The 19,344-nt window shown below is 37.6% G+C and overlaps 1 protein-coding gene across 2 annotated transcripts in view; it reads left to right on the top strand.

Annotated features, from left to right (window-relative positions):
• The window catches only part of SMAD4 (SMAD family member 4), a 43,592-nt gene that overhangs the window by 8,074 nt on the left and 16,174 nt on the right, over positions 1 to 19,344 (top strand). The window contains exons 1-5 of one of the 2 annotated variants that reach the window (XM_074995780.1): positions 10,948 to 11,220; positions 14,169 to 14,536; positions 15,218 to 15,392; positions 15,812 to 15,841; positions 17,148 to 17,363. In XM_074995780.1, the coding sequence (XP_074851881.1) occupies positions 14,288 to 14,536; positions 15,218 to 15,392; positions 15,812 to 15,841; positions 17,148 to 17,363 (670 nt within the window). In that variant the 5' untranslated portion in view covers positions 10,948 to 11,220; positions 14,169 to 14,287. Of the gene's footprint in view, positions 1 to 10,947; positions 11,221 to 14,168; positions 14,537 to 15,217; positions 15,393 to 15,811; positions 15,842 to 17,147; positions 17,364 to 19,344 lie in introns of those variants that run through there. The other variant, XM_074995779.1, reaches the window with a different exon arrangement.

Genomic DNA, 19,344 nt, shown 5'->3' with positions numbered 1-19,344 from the left:
CAAATTGCTTTTTACACTAAGTTCATTCGGCGCGTAATAACTTGTTTGCTTAACACAGACCATCACTTGTGGTTTTGTGAAAATTGCTTACTGTATGCAAATTCTTTTATAGTTCTTTAATTATGTCTGCACACTGCTATCATGATATTTTTCATATTTGATATGCTTTTGTTGCCATCTCTTTTTAGGTTTGCTTTTTTTTTTTAAACAAATTACTTCCTAACAAATCAACTCCAAAAAAGTAGTCATTTGCACATTTTTAACACTAGTTTTCTTCCGTTGCTTGAAAAAGTCATTTTTAATTTGAAAAAGATTGTAATGTTCATCTTCAAGCAGCCACTCTTTCCGTCAACAGATCTGCAATGGAAAAGGCAGTACATGCCAAAAAAAAAAAAGCTTCAGGTTGCACCTTCCTCGTCCTGCATCCTCGGGACCTGCCTGGTGTTGAATGAGGGAATTTGCTGGACGAAGGGAGGTCCCCTGCTCTGGCCCGACAGCCTGCTGCCGGCTCCCCTCCCTGCCCCAGTGCCTCCTTTATCTTTTGCCCAGGTCTTGGCCCTTGCTGGGCTGACACTAGCCCGGCCTTGCTTGGGCTACTGGCTGCAACCATGGAGGCTAGCTCCAGTCCTGGCCAGGGTGCTGGACACTATCCTGGCCCCGTGTGCGCTTGTTCTGTCCCTAGCTGAGCTGCTGGCATTGCCCTGGCCCTGCTTCTAGAGGCTGGCTCTGGGGACGCAAGCCCAGTTGGGCTCCCTGCCCACAATGGCTGGGCTCCCCCAGTAGCTTCCCAACCCTTTTCGCAGCACCTGTGCTGATATGGGTGTGGGGACTCTCCTTCCCTCCTGCTCCTCCTTACCTGATTATTTTTTTTTTTTTTTTTTTTTAAAAAACATCATATAGCTTGAGGGAAAGAAGCTGTAGCTGATGGAGTCCAGTGTCTCATACATTACTTTTGAATCTGTATTAATATTGAGAAGAATGTTGTTTAATGTTTTCCTAGTATAACACTTTTTTCATCTGTAACAGTGCAGGGTGAAAACTAATTTGAAGTGTTGCATGTTTTGTGCTAGAGATCAGACTGCCATTTAGTGCCAAACCTTTTGTCAGTTTGTAATGTGGGGAGTAGTCATTTTTTTGAGACTACGCTGGATGTGAATCTTGTTTTCGGATATAAGGCAAGCACTTTGACCAGGTGCCTGAATGTGCAACTTGGCATCTAAGCACCTTTTGTAAAACCCACTTGGCACCGCTCTGAATAGGCAGGTCCATAAATAACTTTTAAAATACCATTCAGTTACATTTTAGTTAAAAATGTGCTACTTTGAGTACTTTAGGATGAAATAAATACCAGAGGACCAAAAACTTACGCTTCCAAGGTGACCAGCTAGTTCTGAAGCAGTAGCCACTATTGCAGAACTAGCCACATTATTCTGAAAATATATTTATTGTTCAAGTTAATTGGCCACACTCAACTGGACAAATAGCCACATGTGGCTAGTGTGTTGGACACCATAGATCTAGTATCACTGCAGATTTCTCACTTTGACTTTGTCAGAAATCTGTTTCAATGTTGAAGTTATGAGACAGGTTTTGAATTGGGAAGCATTTACGGGGGATGAATTACCTCATCTGAGGCAGTTAAATATGCATCTTCTTCGCTGTTGGCCATTACACTGAAAATACAAACATTTCAATTGGGTTCTAACGGTTTCAAATTTTAGTGCATATACTGTTTCAGCTCATTGAAATAAATAGGATATTTGTGCATGGAGCAATTCTAAATCAGCAAATATCTGCCTTCCTGCCTTTACTCTGCCACTTCTGATCTTGTTTTATTTTTGGTTCTAAAGATATCTGCTAGAACAACTTTGGCAGTCTTGAGAAATGAGTGCTATCTTTATATTTTACCGTTAAATTGTGTATTTCTGGAAGAACTGATGTCATATTACATTTTTAGGGTTAAATGTTTATCATTTGTATCACATTAATGTTCTTTACTTGCTGTTTCAAAGTCTAGTCCTTACTTAGTAGTGATTCCTTGAAAGAGTTCTAATCTTAAATGAATGAGTTAATACATAGTATTCCATTTGAACTGATGGGTGTTCAACCAGTTCTTCAACCTGCCCTCTCCCCCCTCCCCGCTCAAAAAAAAAAAAAAAAAGCCCTGAGTTTGTCATATAGTGTGGTACATATATGAATTTTTTTTTTCCCTTGTGGTTCATTTGAAAGTGCATTGTATAGTACAAGCTTTGTTATTCAGCACTTCAATATCTGGAAGACTCAGCTAAGTGGCATCTGCCATAGACAGCAATACAATTCCACCTTCAATTAACTGGAATAATTCTAATAGCTATCAGGCATCATTTTCCAGTGTTTGCAGAAGTCACATTTGTTGTTTGGCCCTGAGGCAGTGGAGGAGCAGTAAGTGACAGTATTATATTCAGTAATAATTTTAAATAGTTATTTAATTATTTAAACATTTTTGCATTTGGTGAAAAAGCTTGAGTAACTGGCACATTTGATTAACCAGCAACCCCTATGCATGCCAGATAAGAAAAGTTGTACAGTATGTCGTTTGGTGTACCATCACATCTACACTGAAGCTTCTTACACATACTTTCAAATGTCCATCTCCCACTTCTGATCCATTCTTGACTCTGTTTGTGTCTGTGTTTGTTGACAACTGCCCTACCAACCCCAGTGCCAGTTTTGATTTTGTTTGTTTGCTTTACCCATAAGCATCTTCGGACTTCTCACTCCACCTGCTCTGCAAAGATTGGCCTCCCTGAACTGCTCTACGTGCTTCCCCTCCCAACTTTCTGAACTCCTTTCTCTCCTGAAGGCTCATGTCACCTCTGATGCCTACAGAAACTAATAATCTGTTTGAGATGATTATAATTATTTTGGAATAATATGTATTGCAATTAAATATATTTAGCCATACATTATAAGTAGCATCTTGATTTGTTTTATTTCAGTATTAATTCTCTCTTACTCAAACCTTTCTGTGTTGTCTGTCTGTCTGTTTTTAAAACATCATCCAGCAACCATGTTTTTGTTTAGATTAGAAAGTACCTGTCATACTGTGGATGCTAACAGTATATAATAAATAGCAATGAAGTGAAAAAGACTTGTGGCTGTTTGCCCACGCTTTATGGCAATCATCTGGTGGTATTTCAAATTGTCATATTTAATATTTTAGTTTGTTTCTTGGTTGACTTCTGAGCTGTTATGCTTGGCTTAACCACTCATGTAAACAGCTGGGTGACTGTTGTGGGGCTAGTGTTTATATATCATTTTGTCCAAATATGTTTCTTGTACAGGTGGTAACATATCTATTTCTCTATGGCTGTGTCTGCATTACAAAAGTAAGTTCGAAGTTGCTTACTTTGGAGTACAAGTTCGAAGTAACAGACTTCGAAATGACTTTTGTAGTGCAGACACTGCCATAGAAAAGTTAAACTTTGAAGTAGGGCACTACTTCATTCCCAGGAATGGAGTAAGGTCTTTGAAGTTGGGCTCTCTTACTTTGAAGTAAGAGAAAATGTGTGTAGGCTCTCTGCAGGTTACTTGGAAGTAGCACCAAACTTTGAAGTTACAGTAGTTCCTAGTGTAGACATACCTTATGCATTCTTCTTAGTGTCCCAATTCCTTCCTTAATATGCTCTAGTTTTCCTTCACTGAGACCATCTTCTTCCTTTTGTCCCTTTGGGCCAATCAGTACCTACCTCAGCTGTTATGTAAGCCGGGGCAACCTAGAGTAGTGAGTGGGCTGCATAGGTGGCCCTCCTTCATCTCAGTGAGTCACAAGATTGACATAACCAAGTGGGTCTCTCAAGATAGGGTAGTTTGCTAATTGCGCTTCTGTACCTAGAATTTGCAGGTTGTGCCAATTGAACCATAGCTCTGTCAACGTTGTGCAATCAATGTGCACCTCACTTCATTTGCCATTGCTTTATATGCTTGTCCTTTGATTAATTTAAAAAACACACAAACTACTTTGGACAGAAACCAGTGGAATCTGGCAACCGTGTGCATGGGCAAAGTAAATGTCTTGCAGGTCACATGTAAAACCTGATGGGCTGCATGTGGCCCTCAAGCTGCAAGTTTTCCACCACTGTTAGGTCATATGGGCCTGGTTTCTAATTTGTAACTGGTATAGGGTTCAGCTTTTTAAAGTATGGCAATGTTTGTGGATTGTATTTTTGTAAACAGTGTTAAAGATGATCTGTCAAGGAAAGGCGTGCCTATTTTTGCTTCCTTTTTAATATATGAAGAAGCTGAAAAATTTTTAGAGATCGCAGATGTATACTTCTCAACACTTGCAAATGAGTAGGTTTGTGACGGTGGGGGGGGGGGGTGAGGTTGGGAGGGAGGAATGTCTTTTGGTCATGATTTTAATCACTGTTTGGCTTTTTGAGATGCTACTTTAAAAAAAAATCAGCCCTTCAGTTGAGGGCGGAAGCTCCTACTTCACTTCTTCACTTAGGAGCCTTTCAGTGAAAGCATGGAAACTACGTCCTAATATTGCTAACACCAAAAAAAGGAGAGAAAGTTTAATTAAAAAATAAACAAACCCTTTCACACCCTCTTCAGAATAAAAAAGTCAGATCACAAATATAATTTCATTTTCTCCTGTTTAATCACGGGGTATGCCAAGTAGAATCCTTTATTGAAATTTCCTGATAGTTCTAAGGCCTCATTTGCCAGGGTGGATAAAAATCAGTGATATTTTTATTTGAATCAGATTTTTTTAAAATCATCAATAAAATACTAAATTTCTCATTTAAAAATAGATTATAATTGAATCTCCCATCAAACTTGCTACACCTACACTTAGTCTCGTAAAAGTGAATTTATGGCTCTATTCTGTTCACCCTGACTACCAACTTTTACTTCTTGAAAGTTGTGGGCTTTGAATTTGTTTCTCAAGAGACTAAGCTAGCATGTGCAAAAAAAGACAAGCTGAATAGTATTGTTTTTGTTCTATGCTTGTCATGATAGACCTGGGCCGAGACAGACATTGTCTTAAAGACAAAGAGATGATATAGGAAAGGAGGGAGGCAGCATAGAAAAAAATAGTCAAGTGGACTGGAAAGACAAAGGGAAGACTTTATTCAGCACACAGAGAGCTTTCCGTATTCCCCCACTCTTTTGCTATAGAAAAATATCATGGCTTGAGAGACCCTATCTGGAATATTTTGAAGAAATTCATTCCCTTGGTAAAAAATGGAAAACATGTCAAGTGTAAGCAGTGCTAGATGATAATGTTGGGCCTGGTTGCAACAATGAAATATAAGGAAGACTGCTTATTGGGAGAAAATGTGGCTATGTCTGAAAAACAATGTTGGTTGACTGATTAGTAATTTAAATAATTCACTTTGCAATGAATCATTTCTCAAGACTTGCTTTATGCCTTTGACTATAAGTATTATTTGACAAATAAATTCCCAACCTGTTTGTTACGTTGAATGTTGCTAGGGAAAAAAAGTTTAATTTAGCTCATCCTTATGGCAAGTTTAATTTGGCTGACTAGGTTTAGCATCTGTTACTCAAGTATGCAGTACAAAAAATCTGAAGTAAGAGAAATCTAGAGTTGCCAGTTACTACTTTGGGGTCACTTTATTTTATATTACATAATACATGTCCCTTATTTTGGAACATAATGACCATAGATCATAATGGTGATGCCATAAATGTATTCCTTGTATTGCTTCAGCATAACTCAGCATTCCCAAGGGAACCCCATCATTTACTTTTTTCTTAAAAAACAGAAGTTCTAGTATGTTCATTGGGGCCTACTCCAAAATTAAGCACACGCTAAGCATAGCTGATCGTAGGTTTTTTGGTGATTTCTAATGGGATCTGCATCCTTGCTGGGGAAAAAAATGTAAATGATGAACTGAATAATAGAATGAGAATAACTAAGAATGACTATTTTGAGCTTTGTTTCAGTATCCCATTTAAGTGTAAGAGACTTGGACTGTCTATCAGCAACAACTTCAGAGTCATCTGTTGGTGCTTTTAATATCAGTGTTGCTACTAAATATATTTCAGACTAAATAAATTGCACATCTCCTAGAACTGGAATGGACCTCAGGAGGTCATCTAGTCCAGTCCCCTGCTCTCTTGGCAGGAGCAAGCACCATCCCTGACATCTATTTTGTCCCAGTCCCTAAATGGCCTCTTCACGGATTGAACTCACAACCCTGGGTTTAGCAGGCCAGTGCTCAAACCACTGCCCACCACTATAGATGGGTTTGTAGTAAGGACCAACAAGACCTTATGTAGGAAAAGTTTGCCCAGTTCATTTAAGGCACAAGTTTTCCTTTTTGCATGGTTAACAGTTAACACCTTAATTGATGTGGTTGAATCCTTACAACCAGGCTACACTCCTACACACCTCCTGGAAGGTTGGGAGTTGCATTGTATGAGAAGAAACTTGAACAGTATGCAAGAAATACTGGTGGGGGGGGGAAGTTTGCCAGTTTAAGCCTTCATGGGTGGCGCAATGTTAAGTTATTGAAATTCTGAATATTTAAAGTTTAAGGACAGTCATCAGTTGTCAGCTGGCAACTCAGGAAACCGCTGTGATTGCAAATGTAAAACATTTATGTAACTTGTGATTTAGTTTAGTAAAATATAAATGCTATTGTTTGTGTATGATTTAGTTTTTACCATTTATAATGTTCTCCTGCTGCTTGGTGCAGGTAATGAGTATTCTGTACAATTTCCAATATTAATACAAATCAAGTTATCTGAAAAAAATATACGACGTATGCCCCCTTAAATACTATATAATACTGTACTGAGTTGTAAATTAACATGTTTTAGTGATCAGATTTGGAATAGTGTTTAAGAAATATTTGAAGTATCAATGGGAAACGATGTAGATCAATGTTTTTTTTTTCCCGTGGGGATTAAATTGTCATGATTTAAATCAATCCCCCCGTCACTTACACTGGAGAATTTTGTCATATTTACTGTCTCTGAAATGCTCAGCTTGTTGCACACAGGTTTGCTGTCAGTAATCAAAGGGCCTCGTATAATTTTTGTTTGTCCTGCTTTGAGTTAATCTAAATGCTTGTTTTTCACTCAGGCTAGCTGGTAGTGTTACCTTCCTACCATAGATGAGGAATACTGTCAGACTATCTTGGGTACTAATACATTGCATAAATTGAACTGATCTGGGCCTTGCAACTTGACTAGTAATGATTTTTCAGTAATTCAGACGGACGGTCCTACCGCTGAGTGCTAGGCTTCCATTTTGGGGTGATGATGTAGAGATGGCTGCTATTTTCAGAGTAGCAGCATAGCAATTATATTGAGAACTGTGGAATTAATTCCTAAAGGGACATTTTGCTTGAACCGCTGTGTTAGACAGCTTTGTGCGGCTGCGAGTAAATGGATGTGAAATACTCAGTATTGTTCTCTACAGCAGCAATGCTAAAACATGCAAGTCATTACTTGAATTTTAATTATAAACAGTGTAGTTTCCATTGTAGATGGACATAAATGCCTGTAATATTATGTCTTTATTGTCCAGATAACCTTTTTTGGCAGAAATATCCACTGGTATGAAAATGAGGAGGCATGTAGAACGTGCCTACCATTGCTAATTTTAAATAGCTGGCTCTTGCTTTGAACTTCTTTGCTGAATATAAAAGACTAAATAGCCCTTCACTACCTCAGTGTTCCCAGCCTGTGGCATTTCCTGCAGCTCCCATTGGCTAGAAACTGCAAAACATGGCCAACAGGAGCTATGAGTGGCTGCACTTGTGGACACTCGGATAAATAAATTATCTGGTGTCCTACCAGTATCTAGCCCTGCAAACTGGTTCTAGCCCATGGGCTGCTTGTTGCCTTCCCCTGTACCACAGCATTTTAAGGGTAGACACGTTTTTAGAATTTTGTAATTAAGTGCAGTACTGTGTTAAGAACATCTTATTTTTTTTCTTTGTCCATATTGTCCTTTTGAAAAGTTTAACTCCATTTTCTGTGCAGAGAATACTTAGACCAGGGGTTCTCAAACTTTGTGGTACCACGACCCCCTAAAATGCTAACTGAATTTGAGTGACACGCACCCTCACCTTCACTGCTCCATGAGTAAAGGTAATCATTTTATTGGGATTAGGATTGGACAAGAAATATGCCAATAACTTTTGATAACTAATTTTTATTGGCAATAGACAAAAATATCAAATTTGGAATCTTATTGTTTAATGTGAAGGATGAGCTTGTTAATTGTTGCATAAGTGTTGAAATCTCTTTTCATGTTTACTTTTGATGGATATTTGCTTTTTATAGCAGCATCTGCAGAATACCCTGACACAAAGTAAGATGTTGCAAACAGGATCAGTATGTTCATAGCCTTCTCATTTAACTCTTTGTACTCATTTTGCACACTGATCCAAGATTTGGAGAGAGACATGGTTGAGAATTTTATTTTTAAAGCGGTGTCAGAAGAGATGTCAATGATTTATTCCTCCTTGGTAGTAGTGAGTGTACCAGCTATTAATTTCACATCAAATGGCTTCCTTATCCAGTCGAATTTTTCAATATGTATATCTGAGAAATAGTTCTTGAATTGAAATTTTAAGGAACGGTGATTTAAAATACAAAATTTCACATCTTCAGTAATGTGTGTTATTGCTTTCAATGAGTTGTTTTAAGTAGGAAACATCTAAATTTGAATTTTCCATTGTGTTCTGCCACAGTTCAACTTTCCTTAAATGCTTTCAGTTTATCATATATTATTACTACCACCTTGCATTGAGATATTAGGAGCATTCAGCTTATTGAACGTCACTTTAATATGCTAACTGCGTATTGAAATCACAGTCAATAAACTTGTGCACTACTGTGCCTGTCCTCAGTTAGATATTGGTGAAGTTCATTCTGTAGTTTGAAAACATGTCAAAACGTTTTCCCTGAGACAGCCATGTTGACTCGCAGTAAAACAGCAAGGAAGTGTGTTCAGCGCCCAGGTCTTCGCAAAACCTTGCAAACATCCTTGCCTTTAAAGGCCTGGCTTTTATTTTGTTCGCGTCATGTACGTTTGCTTGTAGAACATTTGCCAATGCTGGGCTCAAATCTTTCGAAGCGAAAGCTTGCCTATGAATCATACAGTGTGTCTCAACAGCACCAGGAGATTTTTGGCGTATTAATGCTTGAAGTCCTCTATGACAGCCTGACATAGAGCATGCTCCATCTGTGCATATGCCCACGCAGTTCACCCACTGTAAGAAATTTGACGTCATGAAGCTATCGATTATATCAAAATACTCGTCCCTGTAATTTCTTTACAGAAGAGTAAATTTTCTTTTTTTTTTTACTGTTGTCAGCAAATCTAACACACATTATTAAATGAGCATCTTTAGCTTTATCCCTTGCCTCATCTGTCTTGAATGGCCAATGATTTGCTTCTTTTTTCAGTTAGTTGCTCATTAAGATCTTCTGCCATGTCTGCAATTGAGCAGCAAACAACGTCATTGGACAAAGGGATACTTAAAAGCTGTTTTGCACTAGGCTCCCCCACTACAGGCATAACCATATCAATAGCAGATGGAAGTATTAAGTTTTCTCCAGTTGTGTGGGGCTTTTCTCACTGAGCAATTATGTATGCTACTTGATAAGAATCTGAAAGTGATTTTGAAGGGACACATATATTTAACCATACTCACATTTTGTTGTTTCATTTAATCTCTTTTTTGAATGAAAAAATCTCAAGGTTTTTTAGTTAAGTCTGCGTGACTTGTTTCTAGATATCGTTTTAGTTTGCTTGGCTTCATGCTGTCAGCGGATAGCATTTTCTGACAAATAACACATTGAGGCTGTTCTCGTCCAGTAACACAAACACTCGTGAGACCAAAAGATATATGTAGCTTTCATCATACTTTCTTGATTTTAGGCCAATTTTTATCAGCAGTATCGGTAAATTTGTTATCAGCTTTTCGCTTGCACCCAACCAAAACCTTTCCGTTTTGTAAGGCTAAAAATTTAAATAGAAGTTTTTATAAATTTATAATTGATAGAAGAATGGAACGTGACATATGCACCAATGACTACTAAAGGCATTGTACTAGTAAACACTACACCGTGTTGTCACAGACACTGGAGACACATGAATATTTGTGAAAGTAGCTGAACCTGACTGACTGAGATCACGGGATTGGCATTTAATCATCAGTGGAAACATCGGAGACACATGAGCATTTGCGAGAAAAGCCGAGCTCAACTATTGGTAATCCCATGATCAGTGTCCATGGATTGCCAATTGAGATGCAGGAGACAGGCAAATTTTTACAAGAGAAAAACTGAATCCTGCTACGACCCTGACACTAAGGTGCTCACAACCCCCACCCCACCAAGGGATCAGGACCCACAGTTTGAAAAATGTGGGCTTAGAGGATGGAATTGAAACTTGCGGGTTGAGGTTTTTTTTTTTTTTTTTAAAGCCATCAGATTAACATGGTGATAGTTAACTGGACTGATATATTGAAATACAGAATCCCACTCTGAAGATCAGTCCGAATATTTATGTCCATTTCTGGATTGTCTGTGGTGACCACTTTCCTCTAGTGCACTGTTTTACTCTCCCTTCCCATCTCTACATTGGTACTGGAGGTTACAGGATGATGGGATTTTTCAGCTTCCTCTGGTACCCGTAAGCCTCAAGAGTTAGAGCTGACAACTGCATTGAAGCAGTGGTCTCTTGCTGTCTTTTTCTCCTGTTGCTGCCACAAACTACTACTCCTTCTGCCTTTGTGGATATGAGGATTGGGGAAAAAAAAAGAGGCCCTTTGCAGAGCACAGTGAACTGACTCCCTTCTGCAGTAGTTTCATTCCTGAAATACAGTTGGAGATCCTCCATCCAGTGCTGAATATCTGGAATGATTTTAAAGCTTTCTGCTCACAGCAAACTTTAAGGCCTATGGATTTTGTATAGCAAGAGTAATAAAAACATGATGCATGTAAGTGTGATCTAGAAATTTCGTGTTCTTTAACTTCCCATTTCCTTCCTTAATATAATTGATGTACTTAGATCTACTTTCTGTGTGTCTGTCTTCAGTGCAATATGTAGGCTACTCTTGTGCTTCTCTTTGACGTGGAGTACCAGAGTCAACACGGGGAAGGATGAGCAGTTGATTTACTGCATCTATACTAGACATGACCCTGCTGAATCGATCGCTGCCTGTCAATCCAGCCGGTATAGTAGATGTGAGCTGAGGTTCATTGATGCATCAATGGGTTACATAGAATGGAGTGTTTGTATGAAGACCCTTGTTGAAATATTCACAACTGGGTATCCAAAGTTAGGTTACTAAATCCTTACATAATAGTTTCTGGGGACAAGTAACACATTTTGCAAATATATGAGTATTCAGATGCCTAAATTAATGGGTCTGATTTTCAAGAGTTCTGCGCAGACGGTGGCTGCTGATGGATGGCTCAACTTTTGTGAAAAGTCAGGCCAGTTGACTGATTAAATAAGGATCAACGGCCCTATCTTACTCTCAGAGTAAGAGCTTACATCAGAGGTGCAAGATCACGATCAGAGTCTAATTTTTAGGTACTTATTTCTAAATCTTGTCTGGTATCCTTAGTCATTTAACTTTTCAAGTTTTTACTTGTTAGGTAGGTTCACTTTGTTTCTATCCGGAACATTACTTATTAAGAAGTTAAGAATAGTTGAAAAGATTTTACTGAGATTTTTGGAATGCGGAGAAGTTTCCATCTGAAATGGAGAGCCGGGGAAAGGTTTCTGGTATTCTAATCCATTTGTATCGAATTTATTATAGGATTTTGGATTGAAATTCAGATTGAAGAGAATAAATATTGAACAGCCAGAACAGTTGTTTCATTAAGGTTATATCTGGCATTTGTGTGCTAGAGTCATAAAAGATCCTTCAGTTAGGTTTGGGTATTTTAGTGGTAAAAATACGCAAGTTCTATCTGTTTTAGCTACCAATGCGGGAGCTGCAAAGAAGGGAATTGACCCAGTTTTCTTAGGGTACATGTAACTTGAAATTGCTAAGTCACTAAAGTTTGTTACAGGTTGGACCTCCATGGTCTGGCATCCTAGGGACCTCACCAGTTCCAAATCAGGAAGTTTGCAGGTCAAAGGGAGATCACTGCTGCCAGCCCCGGCCACTGAGCTCTGTTCACAGCCAGGACAGCTGGAACACTCTGGTACAGAAATATCTGTTGTCCTGCCAGACCAAAGAGTTTCGGTTTACTGAAGTTCAACTTGTAACAGCATCTACAGGTTGAACCTCTCTAATCTGGCACCCTTGAGACACGACCGTTGCCGGATGAGAGAATTTGCTGGACCATGGGAGGTCATATTGTCTAGAAGCATTACCAACGCTTCCGTTGCCTGCTGGGCTCTGAGAAGACATTTGGGGTAAATTACAGCTAAATAACAGCACAGAGCACTGAGATCCAGGGCTGATGGCCTGTAACAAACTTTATGGGACCATGGGAAATTTGGCCACACCCATAAGTGGTCAGCTGGCTTAATAAAATCTTGCTGGATTATGGAGTTTGCCAGATGAGTGTGTTCCAGATTAGAGAGGTTCTACCTGTAGTAGGATGGTATAAATAAATTTATGTTTACATGCCCCAGATGTTATCATTTGCAATTCGGGGATTTTTAAGTGGGAGGGTGGAAGTGAGGAATGTTTCCTATACATTTTTGAAGCTAGCATCACTACCTTTTCAGTATCCAGTATTTTCCAAGGGTCCTCAATCAAAATGAAATAGCTACTTGTTCAAACATTTCTGGAGCATGGATGTTTCTGTTGCAAGGTCTATGGATTACCAGTATATATGTTTACTTTGATTAAACACCAGGTGTGTTACTGAATAGCAAAGTGGCAAGCCAGTGGTATTTTAGCTATTTTAATTAAACTTTCTGGGGAATCTCACCATTTGGATGATTGGGAAAGTTCAACTCCAGAATATTATTTGTTTGCATACTCAGTCAGACCTTAGTGTGGTATCCTAAACTGTGTAGGTTTTTCCATGGAAACCAAAAGGGGCAGTAACATCTTAAAGATGTACATAAGAGTAAAGCACTAATAGGAAAATAGAGTAGCACTCACAGGAACGAAACTTTTTCTGCAAACTGGATACCTGATACATCAGCTTTCTAATAGTATCATCCCATTTTTAAGAACTCTTTCTTTAACGTGAGGCAGTTGTATTCTTTTCCCCTGCAAAAATACTAACAATGGAAGATTTAATTCAAACAGTTTCTAATATTTGCTTACAGATCAAAACAGAGTACAGTTTAATATTGGGCATGTCTACCATATACACATACAGTCACCTGTTTCCGATCAGTTTCTCTAATATCTATCCCCTCCCCATCTGTCTTTTGTTTAATCTTACTGATTCAGGGTATTACAAATTACTCTTCCTGGCCCTCACCTCCCATCAGAGCCTACTCATCACATTATTTGTCTATTCAGCTCCTTTTCTCTTTGGCTACGTCTACACTACAGAGATCTTTCGAAAGAAGGTCTTCTGGAAGGTCTCTTCTTAAAGAGCTGCTTTCAAAAGAGTACATCCATGCACAAAAAAGCAGATTTAAAGAGTGATCTGCTCTTTCAAAACAGAGCATCCACACAGCCCCTGCTCTTTCAAAAGAACAGGCCAGGGATCGAAAATGAGGACTGCTCTTTCGAAAGGAGGAGCATGCGGAGCGTCTATGCAGGTTTTCTTTAGAAAGAAACTTTTGAAAGGGGGCACTCTTCCTGAAATGGCAAAGAAGACTGATTTCGAAAGGAGCACTACATTCTTTTTATTTCCTTTCGAAAGAACACTTTGTGTGTAGACGCTCCATGGAATCTTTTGAAAGAGCGTCCTTCTTTCGAAAAAGCTTTTGAGAGAACTTGCTAGTGTAGACACAGCCTTCATGTTTATCTACACAATAAACAATCATGTTGTCAGTACTGATATATGAGTTTTTTGTTTCTAATAACTTCTTGTGCAAAAGTGTTTGTTTTGTAAGTTGAAAAAAAGCCATCCAATCTGTTAAAACTGGTTTTGATATGCTGTTAAATTTTCCCGTGCTTTAATAAAAACAAGTTTGTTACCTCTAAGCTGTGATGTATTAATGCTTTATGAAGATTTTTCTACAGTATATTATTTTTCTTCCCTAGGTTTGCACAAGACCCCAAGTACCTGATGTTTTCTGTGGTCATCTCTTTTTCACTAGCCTGAAAACACAGCTTTGAAAGGATTCCAGACAAATTTGATCTATCAGAAAAAGCTATTACAAATGGACAATATGTCTATTACTAACACACCAACAAGTAATGATGCTTGTCTGAGCATTGTTCACAGCTTGATGTGTCATCGACAAGGTGGTGAAAGTGAAACTTTTGCAAAACGAGCAATTGAAAGCTTAGTTAAAAAGCTAAAGGAGAAAAAAGATGAATTGGATTCTTTGATTACAGCTATAACTACAAATGGAGCTCATCCTAGTAAATGTGTTACGATACAGAGAACGTTGGATGGTAGGCTTCAGGTTAGTCCACATACAGACCCAGGTATTTTTTGTTTGTATGGTAGTTGAGTGGCAGCAAAAAGGTGGGCGCAGTAGGACTGAGGGGCCACTAAAGTGGAGGAGTGGTGCTATAGCATAATTGTCCCCATCTTTCAGCTGGTAGAAACCTTTGTGCAAATATAATTTGTTGAGTTTCCCCGTAACTTTTTCACTTTTTTCTACAAATACCTCTTTTTTTCAAAAGTATGTGCCACAAGTTACATAAAATGATGGTTTCACATTATGCTAAGCTATATTAGCTTTTTAGTCTAAACATAAAATTCTCAAATTTATTCCATAATTCTTATCTACAGCCTTCTGCAAGGAAGGTTATGATTTACAGTTCCATGTAACTTGTTAATTCCTACAACTTCTATATTGGCCATTTTATTTCCAGTATCATCTGTTACATTTTTATATTTTATCTTGGGAATAATCAGAATATTAATTCAGATATCCACTGGGACTCTTTTGATTCCTTGTATTGGATCTAGAGTTTTGTAGGATAAGTATTTCTGAAGACTTGACGGGAGAAATTTGTAGCGAATATTTGCTTGTTCCTGGTCAACTTTATTCTGTTAGTTGGAAATGATAGAAAGTTGGGGTTTTGTTTTTGTTGCTGTTAAACTTTCCTAATTGACATTTGTGTGTCTAATTTTTTAGGTGGCTGGTCGTAAAGGATTCCCTCATGTGATCTATGCTCGTCTTTGGCGGTGGCCTGATCTTCACAAAAATGAACTCAAGCATGTTAAATATTGTCAGTATGCATTTGACCTAAAATGTGATAGTGTCTGTGTGAATCCTTACCATTATGAGCGAGTGGTGTCACCTGGCATTGGTAAGTGGTCTGTTAACTAAAGTGGAACAGTGGAAATAAATTATAAATATTTTGCCTTATGTTTTAGGAAAAAATAGACCTAAATAAAAATATGGGTGCATAATGACTGATTTAAAGACCAGGTATATATGGAATTACTTTAACCACTACCTTTTATTTAGTGGAACTATTTATTGAAGTTTAACTGTGAAGTAAACCTGAGGCATAGGGATAACATTTGCAGGTGCTGATTCAGCCTTTCAGAATTTACTATGAAGTATACTTAGTTCATGTAAACTGTAGGAGACTGATTTTTAGTTTGCTTGTTTGTTAGTTTGTGCATATGTTTATGAATTCATTTGATGCATTGTAAGCTTGTAAGTGCAATTGTTTTTAAAGATATTTTTACTTTTTAAAAGATTCCCTTTTCTCTTTAAAAGATCTCTCAGGACTGACATTGCAGAGTTCTGGTAAGTCATATTTATAATCACTAAATGCTTCTGTTTTAAAAAAACTAGATTGTGCTTTAAATAGTATATTAACAAATGTTCTCTCATACTGAGAGGAAGGGAAAGCTAGGATATTTCTCTAATTAGGCAACCTTTCAATATAGTATTATGTGAAACAATCTGGTGTGTGCCTCAAAAACGTTAGTCTACACTTTCAGCTCCCATTGTTGCTCTAGTTACTCATTTGTAACTTTCCAAAACTCTAATTTGGGATCAGAGAAAGCATGGAAAGTTACAAGCCAAGAAGGGTTTTTTTGGTTTCAACAGAGGAAGTCTGGCAGTATGGTATATGTACCAGATAGGTGATAGCAGGAAAATAGACTTTTCCTGTGTATAATAGTTTTGCAGTCTTGTTTGAAATACTAATTCAAACATCTGAACTCAAACTTCAGCCTTGTGGCAAGTGTCATGGAGAATAATCAAATTGAAAAAATGCTGGGGAGGGACAGGGAGAGAAGAACCTATTTAAAACTTGGAAACAATTAAACATTTACTTTCAGGTATACTACAGAGAAGCACCATGATTGGGCTTTAGTTACTTCTGTAACTGTATGTTGTATATACCTGGTTAAATCCAAAGCTATGGCTTTTCTTTCCCCTGAAAAGACAGAAGTGGTAGGATTTTTTTTGTTGTTTCAAGTGCCTGAAAGTCTTCAGTAAAAATTTAAAAAACAAACGTGGGATTAACTGCCATATGAAAATTTTAGTATAAAACACTCAATACAGAAATAGCTGTTTTGGAGTCAGCAAGGGAAACTAGGGCTATGTCCATAGTAGACATAGCAATTGACCACTGACATGCGATTTTTAGCTATGCAATTGGTGTTGCTAAAATCACACATCAGTGGTCAGCTTCAATGGAGCGTTTCTCTCGTTGACCTTCCTTAATCCTCGCCACTCATGAGGAGTTCCGGGGTTGACTTTGACCCCAGAAAGCACCGTTTTGTACATGCACGAAATAAAACCCCAGAAGATCGACCCTGAGTGGGTTGACCTTCTGCGGCAGTATAGACGTAGGCTAACTGTTCTTTGGTGTGCTATACAGTTACTCTTTACAGTTCTCATATGAGATGAATCACTTATTTATTTTTAAAATAGGGGACATGCCCCACAATATGGTAACAAGGTCTGTAGAGGTCACAAATGATTGTCCAAGAACGCACCTTGAACAGTGTTGTAATTGTGTGGGTGCTACTATGTGTAGTTATCTATAAATGAATAAAATACACATGCATACTGAAGGATTTAAACCTTTATTTCTTCATAGCTCCTTCAAGTATGTTGGTGAAAGATGAATATGTTCATGACTTCGAGGGACAGGCGTCATTATCTACTGCTGAAGGTCATTCAGTCCAGACCATCCAGCATCCACCAAGTAACAGGGCTTCTGCTGAGACTTACAGCACCCCAGCTATGTTAGCTCCTTCTGAGTCTAGCACTACCAGCACTGCTAACTTTCCCAACATTCCTGTGGCTTCCACAAGTACGATTCTTAGATTATCTGGACTGTGAAATCAGAATACTTTATTTGAATGGCATAAACATATGATATCATCTGAAATAGACACTGCATAGGAGACTTGCTCTTATTTTTTCCAAAGTAAATATCAAGTGAGGTAGTAGTTTAGTTCATTCACCTGTTGATCTCAAATGTTACGATTTTACTTGGCCCCTAGAATTTATTCAGTTTTTTTTCTGTTTAACTCCACCCCTAGAAACTATAAAATTGATTGAATTTTATAAACTACAAAAAAGGGTTGCATACTTCTTGGAAAATCCCTACAAATACTATTTATTGTTGTGTTTAAGTTATTGACCCTGGAGGAGTACTAGCATTATATTGAGCTGGCTTGGGAATGGATAATTTTAGTATCCCATTAAATTAGCAGGAGGAATAATAAAACTGGATATATAAAGAAGTATTATCAGGCCAAATACAGAAGAGTTCTTGCACTTTCTGAAGCTAATGACCCCTTTTCTAAATTTTTGGAGAAAAAAATGAGACCACTTGAAAAAACGAGCCTGTAAAAATTGCAGGTTCTTAAAATCCCCATGAGCACATTGGGATGCCATATCTAATTGTTCTTAAACATTTCATATGAATTTAGCTGCAAAGAAGTGATGAATTGAACAAGTCATCACATAGCCATAGAAAATAAAATCCTTTGTTTACTCAGGAGCATGCAAAAATCCCCTTGCTACCTAGGTAACATCCCTCTGTCCTAGCAAAATTTTTGTGTGTTTGGGTTTCTTTCCTGCAAGAAATGGATCCATAAATCAGGACTATAGATTAATTTTAGTTAATTGTTATGATTTACTAAAATTAATTGTGCTTAAAAAATTAATCACAGTTTAATCCTACTGTTGTTAATCAAATACCAATTAAAATTTAATGTAGAGATATTAGATTTTTGTATATTTTCAAATATATTGATTGGAGTTACATCTGAATAAAAAGTATACTTTAATTTATATTTTTATTACAAATATTTGCACTATAAAAAGGATGAATGCAAGAAATAGTATTTTTATTACTTCATACAAGTATCGTAGCACACTCTTTGTAAAGGTGCTACTTAAAAATTTAGGTTTTTTTTTTTTTAACATTACTTCACTCACAAACAAAATCATTCACAACTTTACAGCCTACAAGTCCTCTCAGTCCTCCTTGTTCAACAAATCACTAAAACAAAGAAGTTTTATTTACATTTGTGGGAGATAATGCTGCTTGCTTATTTATAGTGTCTTCTGAAAGTGAGAACAGGTATTTGCATGGTACTTTTTTAGCCAGCATTGTAAAATATTTGTGCTTGATATGTTAAACATTCATATGCTCCTTCGTGCTTTGGCCACCATTCCGGAGGACATGCTTCCGTATTATGATGCTTAAATAATATATTAATTAAATTTATGTCTGAACTTGATAGAGGAGAGTTGTATGTGTCCTGCTTTGTTTTACGTATGTTCTACCATACTTCATATGATAGCAGTCTCTGGTAATCACCCATCACATGCTAGGTGTTTTAAGAACACTTTCACTGTGGATTTGGCAAAACAGAAAATGTACCAATGTGAGACTTTTAAATAAAGCAACAGCACTAAACCCAGGGTTTAAGAATCTGAAGTTCCTTGTAAAATCTGGGAGGGATAGGTTGTGGGTCATTCTTTCAGAAGTCTTAAAAGAGAAACATTTTGATATGGAAACTACAGAGCTTGAACCATGGTAAAAAAAAAAAAAAAAAAAAAAAAAAAAAATTAACCTTCTGTTAATTAACCTTTTCTGGAACAGATGGCAAAAATGAACATGCAACAGTCCACGTTGCTTTGGATTATTACTGAACAGAGCCCATCATCAGCATGGATGCATGTTTTCTGAAATGCTGGTTAAAGCATGAGGGAAGTAGCGATCTTTAGTGCATCTGGCATGTAAATATCTTGTGACACCAGCTACGACAATACCATCT

This window comes from Carettochelys insculpta, chromosome 5 (genome assembly GCF_033958435.1).
Source record: "Carettochelys insculpta isolate YL-2023 chromosome 5, ASM3395843v1, whole genome shotgun sequence".
NCBI classification, from domain to species: Eukaryota; Metazoa; Chordata; order Testudines; family Carettochelyidae; genus Carettochelys; species Carettochelys insculpta.
This window is presented reverse-complemented; position numbering and strand designations above follow the sequence as displayed.